Source organism: Ovis canadensis, chromosome 18, assembly GCF_042477335.2.
Source record: "Ovis canadensis isolate MfBH-ARS-UI-01 breed Bighorn chromosome 18, ARS-UI_OviCan_v2, whole genome shotgun sequence".
Lineage (NCBI taxonomy): Eukaryota > Metazoa > Chordata > Mammalia > Artiodactyla > Bovidae > Ovis > Ovis canadensis.
In genome coordinates, this window is record NC_091262.1 from 25,272,185 (window position 1) to 25,287,763 (window position 15,579).

The window sequence follows — 15,579 nt, forward strand, 5'->3', positions numbered from 1 at the left end:
GCCTCTTTCTGAATAAGCTGGCCAGATGTATCCTGGTCCTCCCACTCAAACATACCAATGAGGGCTCGCCACCTGGTGTTCAGAGGAGGGACTCCAACGCAAAGCAAAGCCCTAACTTTTGCAAAATAAAAAGAACTCGCTGTGACCTTCAGATACAGTCCACCTGCGACGTGGTACTGGCACTGGAACAGGACCACACACCCACAGGAACCAAAGAGGAGTCCAAGAAGCGGACCCCCGCGTGGCCTGCATCTTAAGACCTGATCAAAAGGTGGCCAGCAAACCATTAGGGAAATGAAAACTTAGTTCTAGTTAACTAAACAGCCATTTGGCAAGAAGTAAAACTAAGTTCTGACTCTGGGCCAGAAATCAAAATAAACTTGATACAAAGAGATAAGTGGAAAAATGGAAAAAACAGGCAGAAAAGAGAATAAATATAGGTAATTGCGTATTTCTCCCAAGAGAGAAAAAGCCTTTCAAGGTACGAAAACCCAGGACGAAACTCTACAGAATAAAATTTTAAGACTGGAAAAGATGTTTGCAACAAAACCTTTGTAAACAAAATTAAAAGGCAAAAAATATCGGTGAACATATCCAAAAACTGTAAGAATTAGACACAGAGATGGATGGAATTGGTCGTGTACAAAAGGGAAGCAAATCTCTCTTAAACAAATACATCTCAGGGACCAAATTTCTTTGCACAAACTGAAACAAAACCAAGACAATACTTACTCTCTCTCAAAATTAACAGAAGTAATCTACACAGTGTAGGTGAGAAATGGGAAGTGGATAAATCACATGCCCCTGGTGGGTGAGCCAAACAGGAGAGTTTCTCAAGAGTGAACTGGCAATTCTGGACAGAGAACCTCGAAATATTCAGATCACGTGACCAAAAACATCGACTTCACTGCAATAACTGACCTGAAAAGATATGGTCTGACACACAGCAACGTGTATTGTAGCATTACTACTACTTACTTAAAATCTGGAATGACGGCCTAATCAGGAATGTTAACTAAACAAAGAAGGGTGTACTATTAAGTGTCTCGTTTCTTTTCAAAATAAAAAAATTATATAATACAGAAAAATATATGGCAGATAACAACAGCAAATAATCAAGTTCTTTGAAGCCAGATCCTATTTTACTTTAGAACTCAATATTAAAAAAAAAAAAAATCAGGTCAGTGGAGAAGATTCAGTGAAACATTCCAACACCAAGGTTTTCCATGTTGGTTGCTATGAAACCTGAAGGATATTTTCTGAGTCAAATTTAAGATGAAGAAAATAAAACCATCAATCCACAAGGGAGTTCTCATTCAAATACTGCACCACTAAAAACTAGCCTCTCTTTCATGCCTGCTGTCACGTCGGCAAGAAAGCAGAAACTGGTCTTAGAAAACACCCTGAACCATCCATCTGCCCTGCTGGCAGCGGGCAGGGCATTGAGGGGTACAAAATCTAAAGAGAAAAGCAAAAGGTATGCAAAAAGAGGGTCAAATTACCGAGAAACGGGGAAGAAACGCCATAATAACAGTGGCAGAAATGCCACAAGTCACTGCCTTTCTCAGAGGGAAACAGAAATTAAACCCAAAGAGAAATAACTAGAACCAGACACAGCAACTGTCACGGCTCACGGCCCCGCACATGGGTCATGTCGGCCCCCCACGGCCACTGTGCACGGCTGTGTCAGCCCCATCACACACCCCCACAAGCCCGCCCACCAGGTTCAGCCCCACAGTCTCGGCTGCATGGTGTCTGAGCTGGATCGGTGCCCAGAGTCCGTGACTCTGAACTGCTGTCCCGTGCCCCCAACACTTTCCATCCTAGCACAAAAAGGTCACTTTTGTTGGACACCACAGGGTATAGAGAAGAGACTGCTGAGGGGCTGGTCCAAGCCAACAGAGCTGCCCGGAGGCAGAGGGATGAACCCTCAGGGTACCCCATTCACAGCACATCTGCTTGGATCTTACACGGTTGCTCCTCGGTATATGACACAGAGTTCTAGAAGCAGCCCATCTATCCCCTAATCACATCTGCGATGAGGAGCATATTTCTCTCTAGGTCAAATACAAGAGCATCCTTTCCTTTCTAAAGAAGAAGTGCAGAAACATAAAAATAGTAGTCTTTAAAATCAGCCTACAGATTCATCGGAAAGACTGATACTGAAGCTGAAGCTTCAATACTTTGGCCACCAGATAGGAAAAGCTGACTCACTGGACAAGACCTTGATGCTGGGAAAGATTGAAGATAGGAGGAAAGGGGGCCAACAGAGGATGAGATGGTTGGATGGCATCACCGACTGAATGAACCTGAGTTTGAGCAAACTCTGGGAGATAATGAAGGACAGGGAAGCCTGGCATGCTACAGTCCACACGGTTGCATACAACTTAGCACCTGAATGCCCACAACTGATAAACTGCAAGAGATAGAATTCAAGTCAGAGGGACCAAATGATTTGCCACCAAATCAGAGGTGACATCTGAACATTTTAGTAGCAGTTTAGTACTTTATTAAACCTCTTTTGCAAGGCCTGCTTTTCACACTAGTGGGAGATCTTCCAATGCTCTCTTCCTATAATCTACAAAAGTATTTGATCCTGCTCTAAAAAAAAAAACAAAACAGAACTGGCCTCGTCTACTTAACCGGCGTATAACCATTTGCAGGATGGATGAATGAGTCATGAATTTTCATTGCCTGAAACTCACAGCAAGAAGATGACCATGAGCCTTCAGCCCTACAGCTGTGTATGCCCCAGTGATGCTACCAGCCCTGAGCCACAATGGCCCTTTCCTTCCCTTTTGCAATACTGCAAAATAGCCACCAGAGGGCATCAACAACCTAATATGCTGCTGCTGCTGCTGCTGCTGCTGCTGCTGCTGCTGCTGCTGCTGCTGCTGCTGCTGCTGCTGCTGCTAGTTCACAGCAAGGATACTATATAACTAACTGCTTTCACATCAATGGAAAGTAAAAGGATTTCACTGCAAGGGCTGTTACTTTCCAGGAATTAATGCTCCAGGATATAAACATGGAGGGGAGCATTTTTCCAACGACAAGAGGCCTGCCCAAGTCACGTGGTACTCGTGCCAGGCCTAGGAAACACGGCTGTTGGCATTAGCAATGTCAGTTGGAGGACACCAGAATATGTTCCTGCTCACATTACTTTTCATGGGAAACTGAGCCAGGGTTCAACTCTCAGTGTGGATCAGCCAAACTATGAAGCAGTCGGACTTGAACTGATCCTATCACATTTCCTTCCGCTTTGCCAATCTCAAAATTATAGGCCCCCTAAGAGTTATTACCACAGAGGCTTGTTCCTCTGGTGGCTCAGGGGTAAAGAATCCGCCTGCCAATACAGGAGACCCAGGTTCAATCCCTGGGTTGGAAAATCCCCTGGAGAAGAAAATGGCATCCCACTCCAGTGTGCTTGCCTGGAAAATCTAATGGACAGAAGAGTCGGTGGGCTACCGACTACAGTCGGAAAAGAGCTGGATATGAGTTAGTGACTACACAACACCAACAAAGAGTTACCAGACAATGGCTCAGAGAACCTGAAACAGGTGTCTGGTTAGGTCAAAGACAATGCAATCTGTAACCTTCCCCGGCTCGAAAAAAAAAAAAAAAAAGAATATAAATGGAAAATATTAAAAAAGAGTAAAAGGAAAATGTAAAAGAGTAAAAGGAAGAAGATGGGAGGAGGAAGAGGCATGGAAAGGCAGAGCAAAGGAAAAATTAATGTCAGAAAAGGAGGGAAGGTGGGGCCGACAGACAGGCGACTGGGAGCGACAGGCCAGGGCAGAGAGCGAAGACGGGGCTGAGGCTTCTCAGAAGGGCGGGCTCAAGGCAGCGCCGCGGCGGCTGACAGCGGCGAGCAAGGCTCAGCCCCGAAGAGACCACGCGGCGACCCAGGCTGCCAGGGCAGGGGAGAGGCTGCCTAGCGGGCACCCGACTCGCCGGCAGGGCCAGGTGCAGGCAGATTCGAAGGGCCGCGCGTCAGGGAGCGGAGAGGCAGTCCTGAGGAAGGTAAGCGGGAAGGGGCAATTTCCTCCACGCCGCCCCACTCGTAGAGCGACCACCTCAAACCTCTCAGCGCTCCGTGGCACGACCCTCACGTCCACGGGCCTCACGGGCACACCGGAGGTCCCTGACCGCGAGGTGACGCGTCACTCACCAACTCCAGTTCCCTAAATGAGCTCTGGGTTTGCTGGGTCTCCTCAGTGTACACACGCACACACCACATACACACACACACCACACACCACACAACAGACATACACACACCACATACACACACACAACACACACCACACATCAGACATACACACACCACACACACACACCACACACACACACACCACACACCACATACACACACAACACACACCACACACCAGACATACACACACCACACACCACACATACACACCACACACCACATACACACACACACCACACACCACACAACAGGCATACACACACCACACACATACCACATTCACCACACACACACACACACCACACACCACATACACACACACACACCACATACCAGACATACACACACCACACACCAGACATACACACACCACACACATACCACATTCACCACACACACACCACACACACACACACACCACACACATACACACAACACACACCACACACACACAACATACACCACACACCAGACACCACATACACACACACAACACACACCACACACCAGACATACACACACCACACACATACCACATTCACCACACACACACACACCACACACACACCCACACACCCCACACACACCCCACACTCACCACACACACACACACCACATACACACACCACACACCCCACACCAGACATACACACACCACACACATACCACATTCACCACACACACACAACACACACACCCACACCACATTCACCACACACACCCCACACACCCACACACCCCATACACACACACCACACTCAGCACACACACACACCCCACATACACACACACCACACACCAGACATACACACACCACCCTCACACACAACACACTCACAACACACACACACACCATCACACACCACATACACACACACACCACACACACATCACATACACACACACACCACACACCACACACCAGACATACACATACCACATACACCACACACACACACCACACTCACCATCACACACCACACACACACCACATACACACACAACACACAACACACACCAGACATACACCACACACGCCACATTCACCACACACACACCACATACACACACACACACAACACACAACACACACCAGACATACACATACCACAACCACACACACCACAAACCCACACACACACCCCCCACACACATCACACACCACACACAAAACACAACACACACCACACACCAGACATACACACACCACACTCACACACACACACCACATTCACCACACACACACCACACACACCACACACACACGACACTCACAACATACACACACACCATCACACACCACATACACACACACAACACACACCACACACCAGACATACACCACACACACCACATTCACCACACACACACCACACACACCACACACACACACCACACGCACACCACACACACACAACACACACAACACACACCAGACATACACACACCACATACACACCACATTCACCACACACACCCCACACACACACACACCACACTCACGAAACACACACATACCACACTCACCACACACACACATCACACACCACACATACACCACATACACACACATCACACACCCACACACACATCCACCACACTCACCACACACACACACAACACACAACACACACCAGACATACACACACCACACACACCACACATACCACACACACTACACACACAAACACCATCACACACCACACACACACCACATACACACACAACACACACCACACACCAGACATACACACACCACACATACACACACCACATTCACCACACATACACACCACACACACACCACACACACACACCCACACACATCCCCCTACACACACACCACACCTACACACACCAAACCCACACACACCACACCCACACCCCAGAACATACACACACACACCCTACACACACACACGACACCCACCCACCCACACCACACCCACCCACACACACCACACCCACCCACACACACCACACCCACCTACCCACACGCACACATACCACACACACACACCCCCCAGACACACCCCACAAACACACCCCCACACACACACCCCACACACCCCCACACACACACACCACACACACACCACACACAACCCACAAACACCACACACACACACCACATACACACACACAACACACACCACACACCAGACATACACACACCACACACACACCACATTCACCACACTACACACACACACACACACCACATACACACACACAACACACACCAGACATACACACACCACACACACACCACATTCACCACACATACACACCACATACACACCACACACACCACACCCCACACGCCACACCCCACACGATACACACACCCACACACACACCACACCCACACCCACACCCACCAGACATACACACACCGCACATCCCACACACAACACACGCACACCACATACACACACCACACACATACACACACCACACACATACACACACCACACACATCCCACACCCCCACACACGCCACACCCACACACGCCACACCCCACACGATACACACACACACACCCACACACACACCACACCACACCCACACCCACACACACCAGACATACACACACCGCACATCCCACAAACAACACATGCACACCACACACACACACACCAAACCCACACACACCACACCCACACCACACACATGCACACCCACACACACACACATACCACACACACACCACACACACCCACACCACACCCACCCACACACACCACACACACCTACCCACACACACACAATACCACACATACCCCCCCATACACGCACATCCCACACAACCCACAAACACCACACCCACACACACCAGACATACACACACCACACACACCACACACACCACACACACACCACACACACACCATCACACACCACACACACAACACATATACAACACACACCATACACCACACACACATTCACCACACACACACCACACACACACACACCACACACACACACCAGACATACACACACCACACATCCCACACACAACACACACACACTCACCACACACATACACATCATCACACACACCACACACACCACATACACACAACACACACACACACACCAGACATTCACACACCACACACACACACCACATTCACCACACATACACACCACACACACACCACACACATACCCACACCCACACACCCACACACATCCCACACACACCACACCCACACCACACCCACACACACACCAGACATTCACACACCACACATCCCACACAACACACACACACACCACACTCACCACACACACCATCACAAACACACAAACCACATACACACACACAACACACACCACACACACACCACACCCACACACACACCACACACACACACACCAAACCCACACACACCACACCCACACCCCACACCATACACATGCATACCCCACACAGACACACACACCACACACCCACCCACACACACCACACCCACCTACCCACACGCACACATACCACACACACACACCACACACACACACCACACACAACCCACAAACACCACACCCACATACACCACACACCCACACACACACACCACACACTACACACATGCACACACACATGCACACACACACACCACACACCACACACACACACACACACCCTTATCTATACTGAAGGAGGAATAGAGTCGTTGCTGAAGACCTGGGACGTTCCGGGTGGTGACTACATAACAGTCCGTGCATGATGCCATCGTTAAGCCTGGGCATCGTCCAGAGGTAGCAACCTCCTAGGATAACAAACGTCATCCAGAAAAATCTCAAAATCCCACCTCGATAGTCTACTTAAAAAACCAGCCCTAGCCTGAGACAGATAAGTGAGAAATTTAGATAAAGCGTTCACAGCACTCTACACCAGGGAAGGCCTGTTCCGGGAGGCTCCCCTCACTGTTCCTAGATGGGCCAAGTGACAAAGGGTCCAGTCCTCAATCATAAATGCTGGGGGGAAATATCTTTTCCTGAGAGAAATATGATATTTCACTTTACTGCCCAGTGAAAATACACAGGGAGGGCAGGGGGGTGGGGGCAAAACTTCTTACCGCTCAACATCTCTAGGCGTCTCTGCACTATTTCATGTCACCTTACTGAGATGCTTTCTAGACACTTCATTTGAAAACATGAGCTTCACAACTTGCATCACATCTCCTCAACAGCTCATACCTCCTTATTTTAAATAAAGATGTACTTTGCTACTCTGAAGAGCAGTTTCTTCAAGGGAAATATCCAAAATCAGATCAGAATATTCTAGGTCAAGGTCAACAAATTTTGGACAAGGATCAAATCCAGCCTAGTGTAAAGCTGTATTGGAAAACAGTTATGTCTACTCAAACTACCACACAATTGTACTCATCTCACATGCTAGTAAAGTAATGCTCAAAATTCTCCAAGCTAGGCTTCAGCAATACATGAACCGTGAACTCTCTGATGTTCAAGCTGGTTTTAAAAAGGCAGAGGAACCAGAGATCTAATTGCCAACATCCACTGGATCAAGGAAAAAGCAAGAGAGTTCCAGAAAGACATCTATTTCTGCTTTATTGACTATGCCAAAGCCTTTGACTGTGTGGATCACAAGAAACTGTGGAAAATTCTGAAAGAGATGGGAATACCAGACCACCTAACCTGCCTCTTGAGAAATCTGTATGCAGGTCAGGAAGCAACAGTTAGAACGGGACATGGAACAACAGACTGGTTCCAAATAGGAAAAGGAGTATGTCAAGGCTGTGTATTGTCACCCTGCTTATTTAACTTCTATGCAGAGTACATCATGAGAAACGCTGGACTGGAAGAAACACAAGCTGGAATCAAGATTGCCGGGAGAAATATCAATAATCTCACATATGCAGATGACACCACCCTTATGGCAGAAAGTGAAGAGGAACTAAAAAGCCTCTTGATGAAAGTGAAAGAGGAGAGCGAAAAAGTTGGCTTAAAGCTCAACATTCAGAAAACGAAGATCATGGCGTCCGGTCCCATCACTTCATGGGAAATAGATGGGGATACAGTAGAAACAGTGTCAGACTCTATTTTTGGGGGCTCCAAAATCACTGCAGATGATGACTGCAGCCGTGAAATTAAAAGACACTTACTCCTTGGAAGAAAAGATATGATCAACCTAGATAGTATATTCAAAAGCAGAGACATTACTTTGCCGACTAAGGTCCGTCTAGTCAAGGCTATGGTTTTTCCAGTGGTCATGTATGGATGTGAGAGTTGGACTGTGAAGAAAGCTGAACGCCAAAGAACTGATGCGTTTGAACTGTGGTGTTGGAGAATACTCTTGAGGGTCCCTTGGACTGCAAGGAGATCCAACCAGTCCATTCTGAAGGAGATCAGCCCTGGGATTTCTTTGGAAGGAATGATGCTAAAGCTGAAGCTCCAGTACTTTGGACACATCATGCGAAGAGTTGACTCATTGGAAAAGACTCATGCTGGGAGAGACTGGGGGCAGGAGGAGAAGGGGACGACCGAGGATGAGATGGCTGGATGGCATCACGGACTCTATGGACGCGAGTCTGAGTGAACTCCGGGAGATGGTGATGGACAGGGAGGCCTGGTGTGCTGCGACTGATGGGGTCGCAAAGAGTCGGACACGACTAAGCGACTGAACTGAACTGAACTGAACTATGTCCTCTGATTTACACATTGTCTGTGGCTGCATGCATGCATCCATGCTAAGTTGCATCAACTCATGTCTGACTTTGCGACTCCATGGACTGTAGCCTGCCAGGCCCTTCTCTCTGTCCGTGGGATTCTCCATGCAAGAATACTGGAGTGGGTTGTTATGCCCTCCTCCAGAGGATCTTCCCAACCCAGGGATCAAACCTGTGTCTCTTACATCTCCTGTATTGGCAGGCGGATTCTTTACCATCAGTGCCATTTGGGAAGCCACTATGTTATACACACTTCTTTTTCTCAAATCTCCCAACTACATTCTAGGACAAGCTGCATCATGCCCATTCTGCAGATGGGTAAATTCCATTGCAGAGTGAGTGAGTTGACACAGGAAATCACAAGCCAGGAAGTGGACTGTTACGCCCCAGTCCTCTTCTTGACCCCCAGAGCCACCCACTCTGCCAAGACCTGCCACAGCCACTGCCTCCCTGCAAGGCCCCGGTGAAGCCTCTGTATCTCAGTCACCTGAACTAGGACTCCTGCTAAATGGGTTGAAGCTGGTGATCTGCGTGACATTTTAAAATTGTATATATGTCTTTTCTTTTTCTTTTCTGGACTTTATCACCAGGTCCCACTCGTGTTCCAGTGTGATGCTCATGTCAGCGAGAATAAACACTTGCTGAATCAAGGAGGGAATGAAGGAACTCTGCTCCCTCCAGGGCAGATGTTTTCCCTTTCATGACAGTCTTTAATACTCCTTGTCTTGAAGGCCAGAACTTAAGTTGGATTTCCCTAATGAAGAACTAAAATGCATTAGAAGCACTGTGTGTATAGAGCACCAGTCTGGCCATGGGGTTGCAAAGAGTTGGACATGACTGAGCAACACAACACGTGGCACTGCCGGACATATGAATATAAATAAAGTGGCCACCCCGCTAATGCAGCACCAGTATTAACAGGGAGGATCCATCATTCATCCCACTAAGGGCAAAGGTGTATGGTCTGTAGAGGTAAAACACTCATAGCACTGAGATGACAAGGAGCTTGTGTCTGTGAAGAACATAAAAGACTAGACAGAAGTTCCATTTGAATAGATCTTGAAGGACATTTAGTATTGAAACAATCAGCTATTGATCTTATATCCAGAAAATCAGACACCATGTGATCAGTTCAGTTCAGTCGCTCAGTCGTGTCCAACTCTTTGCAACCCCATGAATCACAGCATGTCAGGCTTCCCTGTCCTTCACCAACTCCCGGAGTTTACTCAAACTCAAGTCTATCTTGTTGGTGATGCCATCCAACTATCTCATCCCCTGTCATCCCCTTCTCCTCCTGCCTTCAGTCTTTCCCAGCATCAGGGTCTTTTCCAATGAGTCAGTTCTTCGCATCAGGTGGCCAAAGTATTAGAGTTTTAGCTTCAGCATCAGTCCTTCCAAAGAATATTCAGGACTGATTTCCTTTAGGATGGACTGGTTGGATCTCCTTGCAGTACAAGAGATACAGAATACATAGTGTAAATTTCGGCACACCACAATGCTCTTTGTACCTAATTATGTTAATTAGGTGAATACCAAATTAAATTATGTTTAGAGAATACAAATTAAGTAAGAGAGCAAATGCATAATGAGGTCCAGCCCCAGGAAAAGAAAACATTTTGTCTGAGAGAGGACTGAAACTCTCCCTACCAGGAGAAGCACGCGTTTCTGCTTGCCTGCCTCGGCTCAGTGCCTGGAGCAGTGGTCCTCATAGCGTGGTTTCTGGGCCAGCTGCATTGTGATCGCCTGGGAACCTGTTAGAACTGTAAGTTCTTGGGCGCCCCATCAGACATCCTCAATCAGAAACCTTTGCGGGTGGGTAATGCGTATTTTCACAAGTCCTTTAGGCTGCTCAGACATTCACTCAGTTTTGAAAACTACTGGTCCAAAGGACTGCATTGGATAAAATTCTGAGTTGGGCTCCATAGAAAACATTGTCAGACCGATTAGACATGTCAGACATGTGCCCTGCCTTCACACAAAGGAACCAGGACACAGGTGCCAAAGAGTATGATCCCTGCAGAAATCAACAGTGGGCGTCCAACGTGCCCTGAGCACACCTTAATACCTGTGAAAATCAAGCAGTAATGAATGCAATCACAAACACTTTCTGGGAGGGGATGTTTTCTTAGTGGATAATGATTAATCTTCCCGATAAATAAAAGAGACAGGAACAGTTACTACCAGTTATAAAAGACACAGGTGCTAGAACAGGTTATGACCTAGACTCCTTACTAGGTATTTATCTTTGGATTATATTAGGTGTACAAAAGATAGAGGCAACCTGGCATATGATGTTTAGCTCTGATGAAACCATAATGGCAGAGATGACTACGATAGGGTTAGAGCACAGACCACAGCCTCTCCTTTGGCCCCGAAGCAGTGAGGTGTGGAGTAGCTGCGCATAAACCTTGTTGTTCCGGTCCTCTTCTGATGCAGGCAATGGCTTCTCCATCATTTGCCAACTTCACTGAGCATCTATTGGGCGTCTGCTAACAGTGTGCCAGTGTGATACAGCAAGAGTGGTGTGGCCAGACCACTCACACAGATAAGGGATAAAACAGCTAGAACAGATGGCAAAACTGGAAAAGGGGGAGCTGGTCCTGGAAGAAGCCCAAGGTCTGGGCACATCTCCAAAGTGACGGACTTTTGGAGTGTTTCAAAAATTCAGAACAGGACATGTATTTTATAGGTGTACAGAAATTTCTTTCCAGTCAGGTTAAATGAACTCTCTGTGGTACCTATTTCTAATCTCCAAATGAGTTATCCCCAGTCAAGCTCTAAAATGATCACCGTTTCATGGAAGCATCCACCAGACACCACGGGTTCCGAACAAGAGCTGGAATATTCGTGGGTGGGCAGTTACCTGACTCTGGTTTATGATCGTGTCCCTCAGATGTGATCCCAGGTACAAAATGCTATCTGCCCCAAACCCTTCAAAATAACCTTAAGAGAGCTACCTAATACAGCACAGACATTTTATAATAAGAGTATACAATACCACTCACTACCTAAGAAGTTGCACAATTGATAGATAAGCAATTATAACTTTGATAGAAACACTATTTCCCAACAAGGAGAAAATGAGATTTGTTCACTATTTTGAAATCCTGACAAATTACAAAAAGAAAGAGATAATTTTGTTTTAAAAAACTCCACCCTAAATGATGGCAGTCAGCTAAGATCAGGTTGATGGAAGACATCACACTCCTAAACGGGAACAGTAGAAAGAAAGGCACAGGACACAAAGTTTCAGGGACAGAGGTGAGGCAAGAGGATAGGATGGCAGGAACACCAGGGGCGCTCCAAGCGTCGAGGCAACAGAGGCAGGAAGCAGAAAATGGCCCGAGCAAGTACCAGCGTGACTGGTTGGCACAGCACTCAGAGCAGCTGAGAGGGCCAGAACCGCCCTGTTCCTCTGGGGCCGAGCCGTGACCAGCAAAGGCACTTGCAAGCAGGAAGGGTGAGCGTGGGCACGAAGGCAGAGAGGAAGGCCATCCACGACAGGGGAGAACCAGGAGCTGCTGGTAACTGGGAGGGATGGGAAGGAGCTGGCCTCAACGGCTGGCTCTCCCTGTCCGGATGCACGTTCCACTGTTGCTCCATGAAGACAGGACACGGTACCCCAAAACAGCATCTATAGACGGCAACAGGGACACATAAACAGAAGGAGGAGTGGAAAACACAACAAGAAACATCCAAGGGAGGAAGCGCCAAGCAGGAGATCTGTAATGCATACTTAACGCTCTCAAAGCTGACGGCAATATCTTATGCATGAAACAAACGTGCTGTGTGCTCAGTCACTGCAGTCGTGTCTGACTCTTTGCAACCCTATGGACTGCAGCCCGCCAGGCTCCTCTGTCCATGCAATTCTCCACCAAGAATACTGGAGCGGGTTGCCGTGCCCTCCTCCAGGGGATCTTCCCAAGCCCGGCAGAGATCAAACCTACGTCTCCTGAGTCTCTGCACTGTGGGTAGATTCTTTACCACTGAGCCGCCACGGAAGCCCAAAACAAACATAGACTGTTCTAAAAAAAAAATTTTTTTAAGACAACTCAAAAGACAAACAGAACAGCACAATGGTCGTAACAGTTAATGCGAAAATGAGTGAGCTGGAAGGCCCAGCTAAGGAATTCTTCCTGAAAAAAAAAAAGGCAATGGTAGTAATGAGAAAGAGAGGTAAGAACAGAGAAGATAGACAGAAGGGTGGCCTCTTTTCACAGCTGTTCCAAAACAAGAGTCAAGAGGAACTGGCAAAGATTGGAGAGACTGGCAAAAGCCCAAAGAAAGACACAAAATTCTTTAGAATAAAAAGACTGCACCTTCTAGACAAAATAAATGAAAAAAGATAACAAAGGAAAAACAGATATATCCCTCTCCAGGGGGACCTTCCTGACCCAGGCATTGAACCTACATCTCCTACATTGCAGGTGGATTCTTTACCACTGAGCTACCATGGAAGCCCCTTAAAGCACTTACAGCGATGTTTCCTGCCACAACTTTATGTGGTTATTCATACTTGATGATGATTATTAATCAGAGAAAAGGACAGTAAGATTTTATGTGTTTCAATAACTCACTGCAAATACCTTGATACTTGGAGAAATTTAGATTGAGAGCTCCGATCTACCACCAGCTGTGCTGAGACAGAGAAGGCTGACTAGCAGGGTTGACAGAGGGTAGAGAGGAAAAGGTCCCCAGGTTACCGACAGCGCACAGGGCCAGGCCTTACCACAGCGATCCCGGACCACCAGGTTCCGACCTTCCTTCAGGTGGATGGTGAGGAGGTAGGCAAAAGGGCTGGGTAGGTTACTCAAGCCATCGCCAGCTTCCCTGAAACCCTGCGTAGATGGAGAAGTAACTGAAGTCAGTTGTCTTGGGCCCGAGAAACAGAATGTGGAAATGCTTCTTCATTTAAGCAAAAAGGATGCTTGCGATCATGGCAAATCGTCTCGCATTATCCTCCACCCCCACCTACTTCGATGCTTACCCTGTTCTTTATCTTTCTCCCAGAGGGATTCTATGAGAATTCATGACAAGAGTTTTGCAATATTAACTTTTCAAGAAGAAGTATTAATAGATAAGTTGCATGCTGACAACTGACGTCCCCTTAAACTCACTCATGTCCTGCAGGATCCTTTATCCTACAGTTTCTGGTGGAGTACCCAGAGAGGACTCAGCATGCAGAGGTCCAGCCGTGGGGCGGGCCCCCACAGGCCTGGCCCACACCTCCAAGCTCAGATGTGGGATGTCTCCCTCCTCTTCTCCCCTTGCCCACCACCCCCACCAGTTCACATGTAATAGAAAGATTCTAGTTCATGATGACTCAGATGACAGCCTCCTGATCCATGACCACTAACCCACGTCCCTGGGTCCCCACAGGAGACACTTCCTCTCTGGGGCATATTTTTCTTTCATACCCTGAGCCCCATTATAGTGCTTCCTACACTTAAACACACAGTTTCGCCTCTGCCAAGCTCCTTTCCCTCTCCAGAAACACATCAACTTCTATAAGCCATTATATCAAAATCAAGTTTTTTCTGAATATTTATTAAATGAATCAAATTCAGGTTTTGAAAAGAGCAAAGGTGTATCTTTCGAAAGAAAACGTACAGACAAAATGATGTGTTGTTCACTTATTTGACTTTCAATTAACCGATCTGTGGCTA

General features: G+C 47.4%; 1 protein-coding gene across 23 annotated transcripts in view; it reads right to left on the minus strand.

Annotated features, from left to right (window-relative positions):
- MCTP2 (multiple C2 and transmembrane domain containing 2) overlaps window positions 1-15,579 on the minus strand; it is a 270,449-nt gene that overhangs the window by 170,198 nt on the left and 84,672 nt on the right. For all 23 annotated transcript variants that reach the window (XR_011250196.1, XR_011250197.1, XR_011250198.1 and 20 more), the window contains one exon: window positions 14,643-14,751. Coding sequence is in view for 16 of the 23 variants with exons in the window: in XM_069558923.1 (XP_069415024.1) it covers window positions 14,643-14,751 (109 nt within the window). In the remaining 7 variants the exon portion in view is untranslated. The remainder of the gene's footprint in view (window positions 1-14,642; window positions 14,752-15,579) is intronic.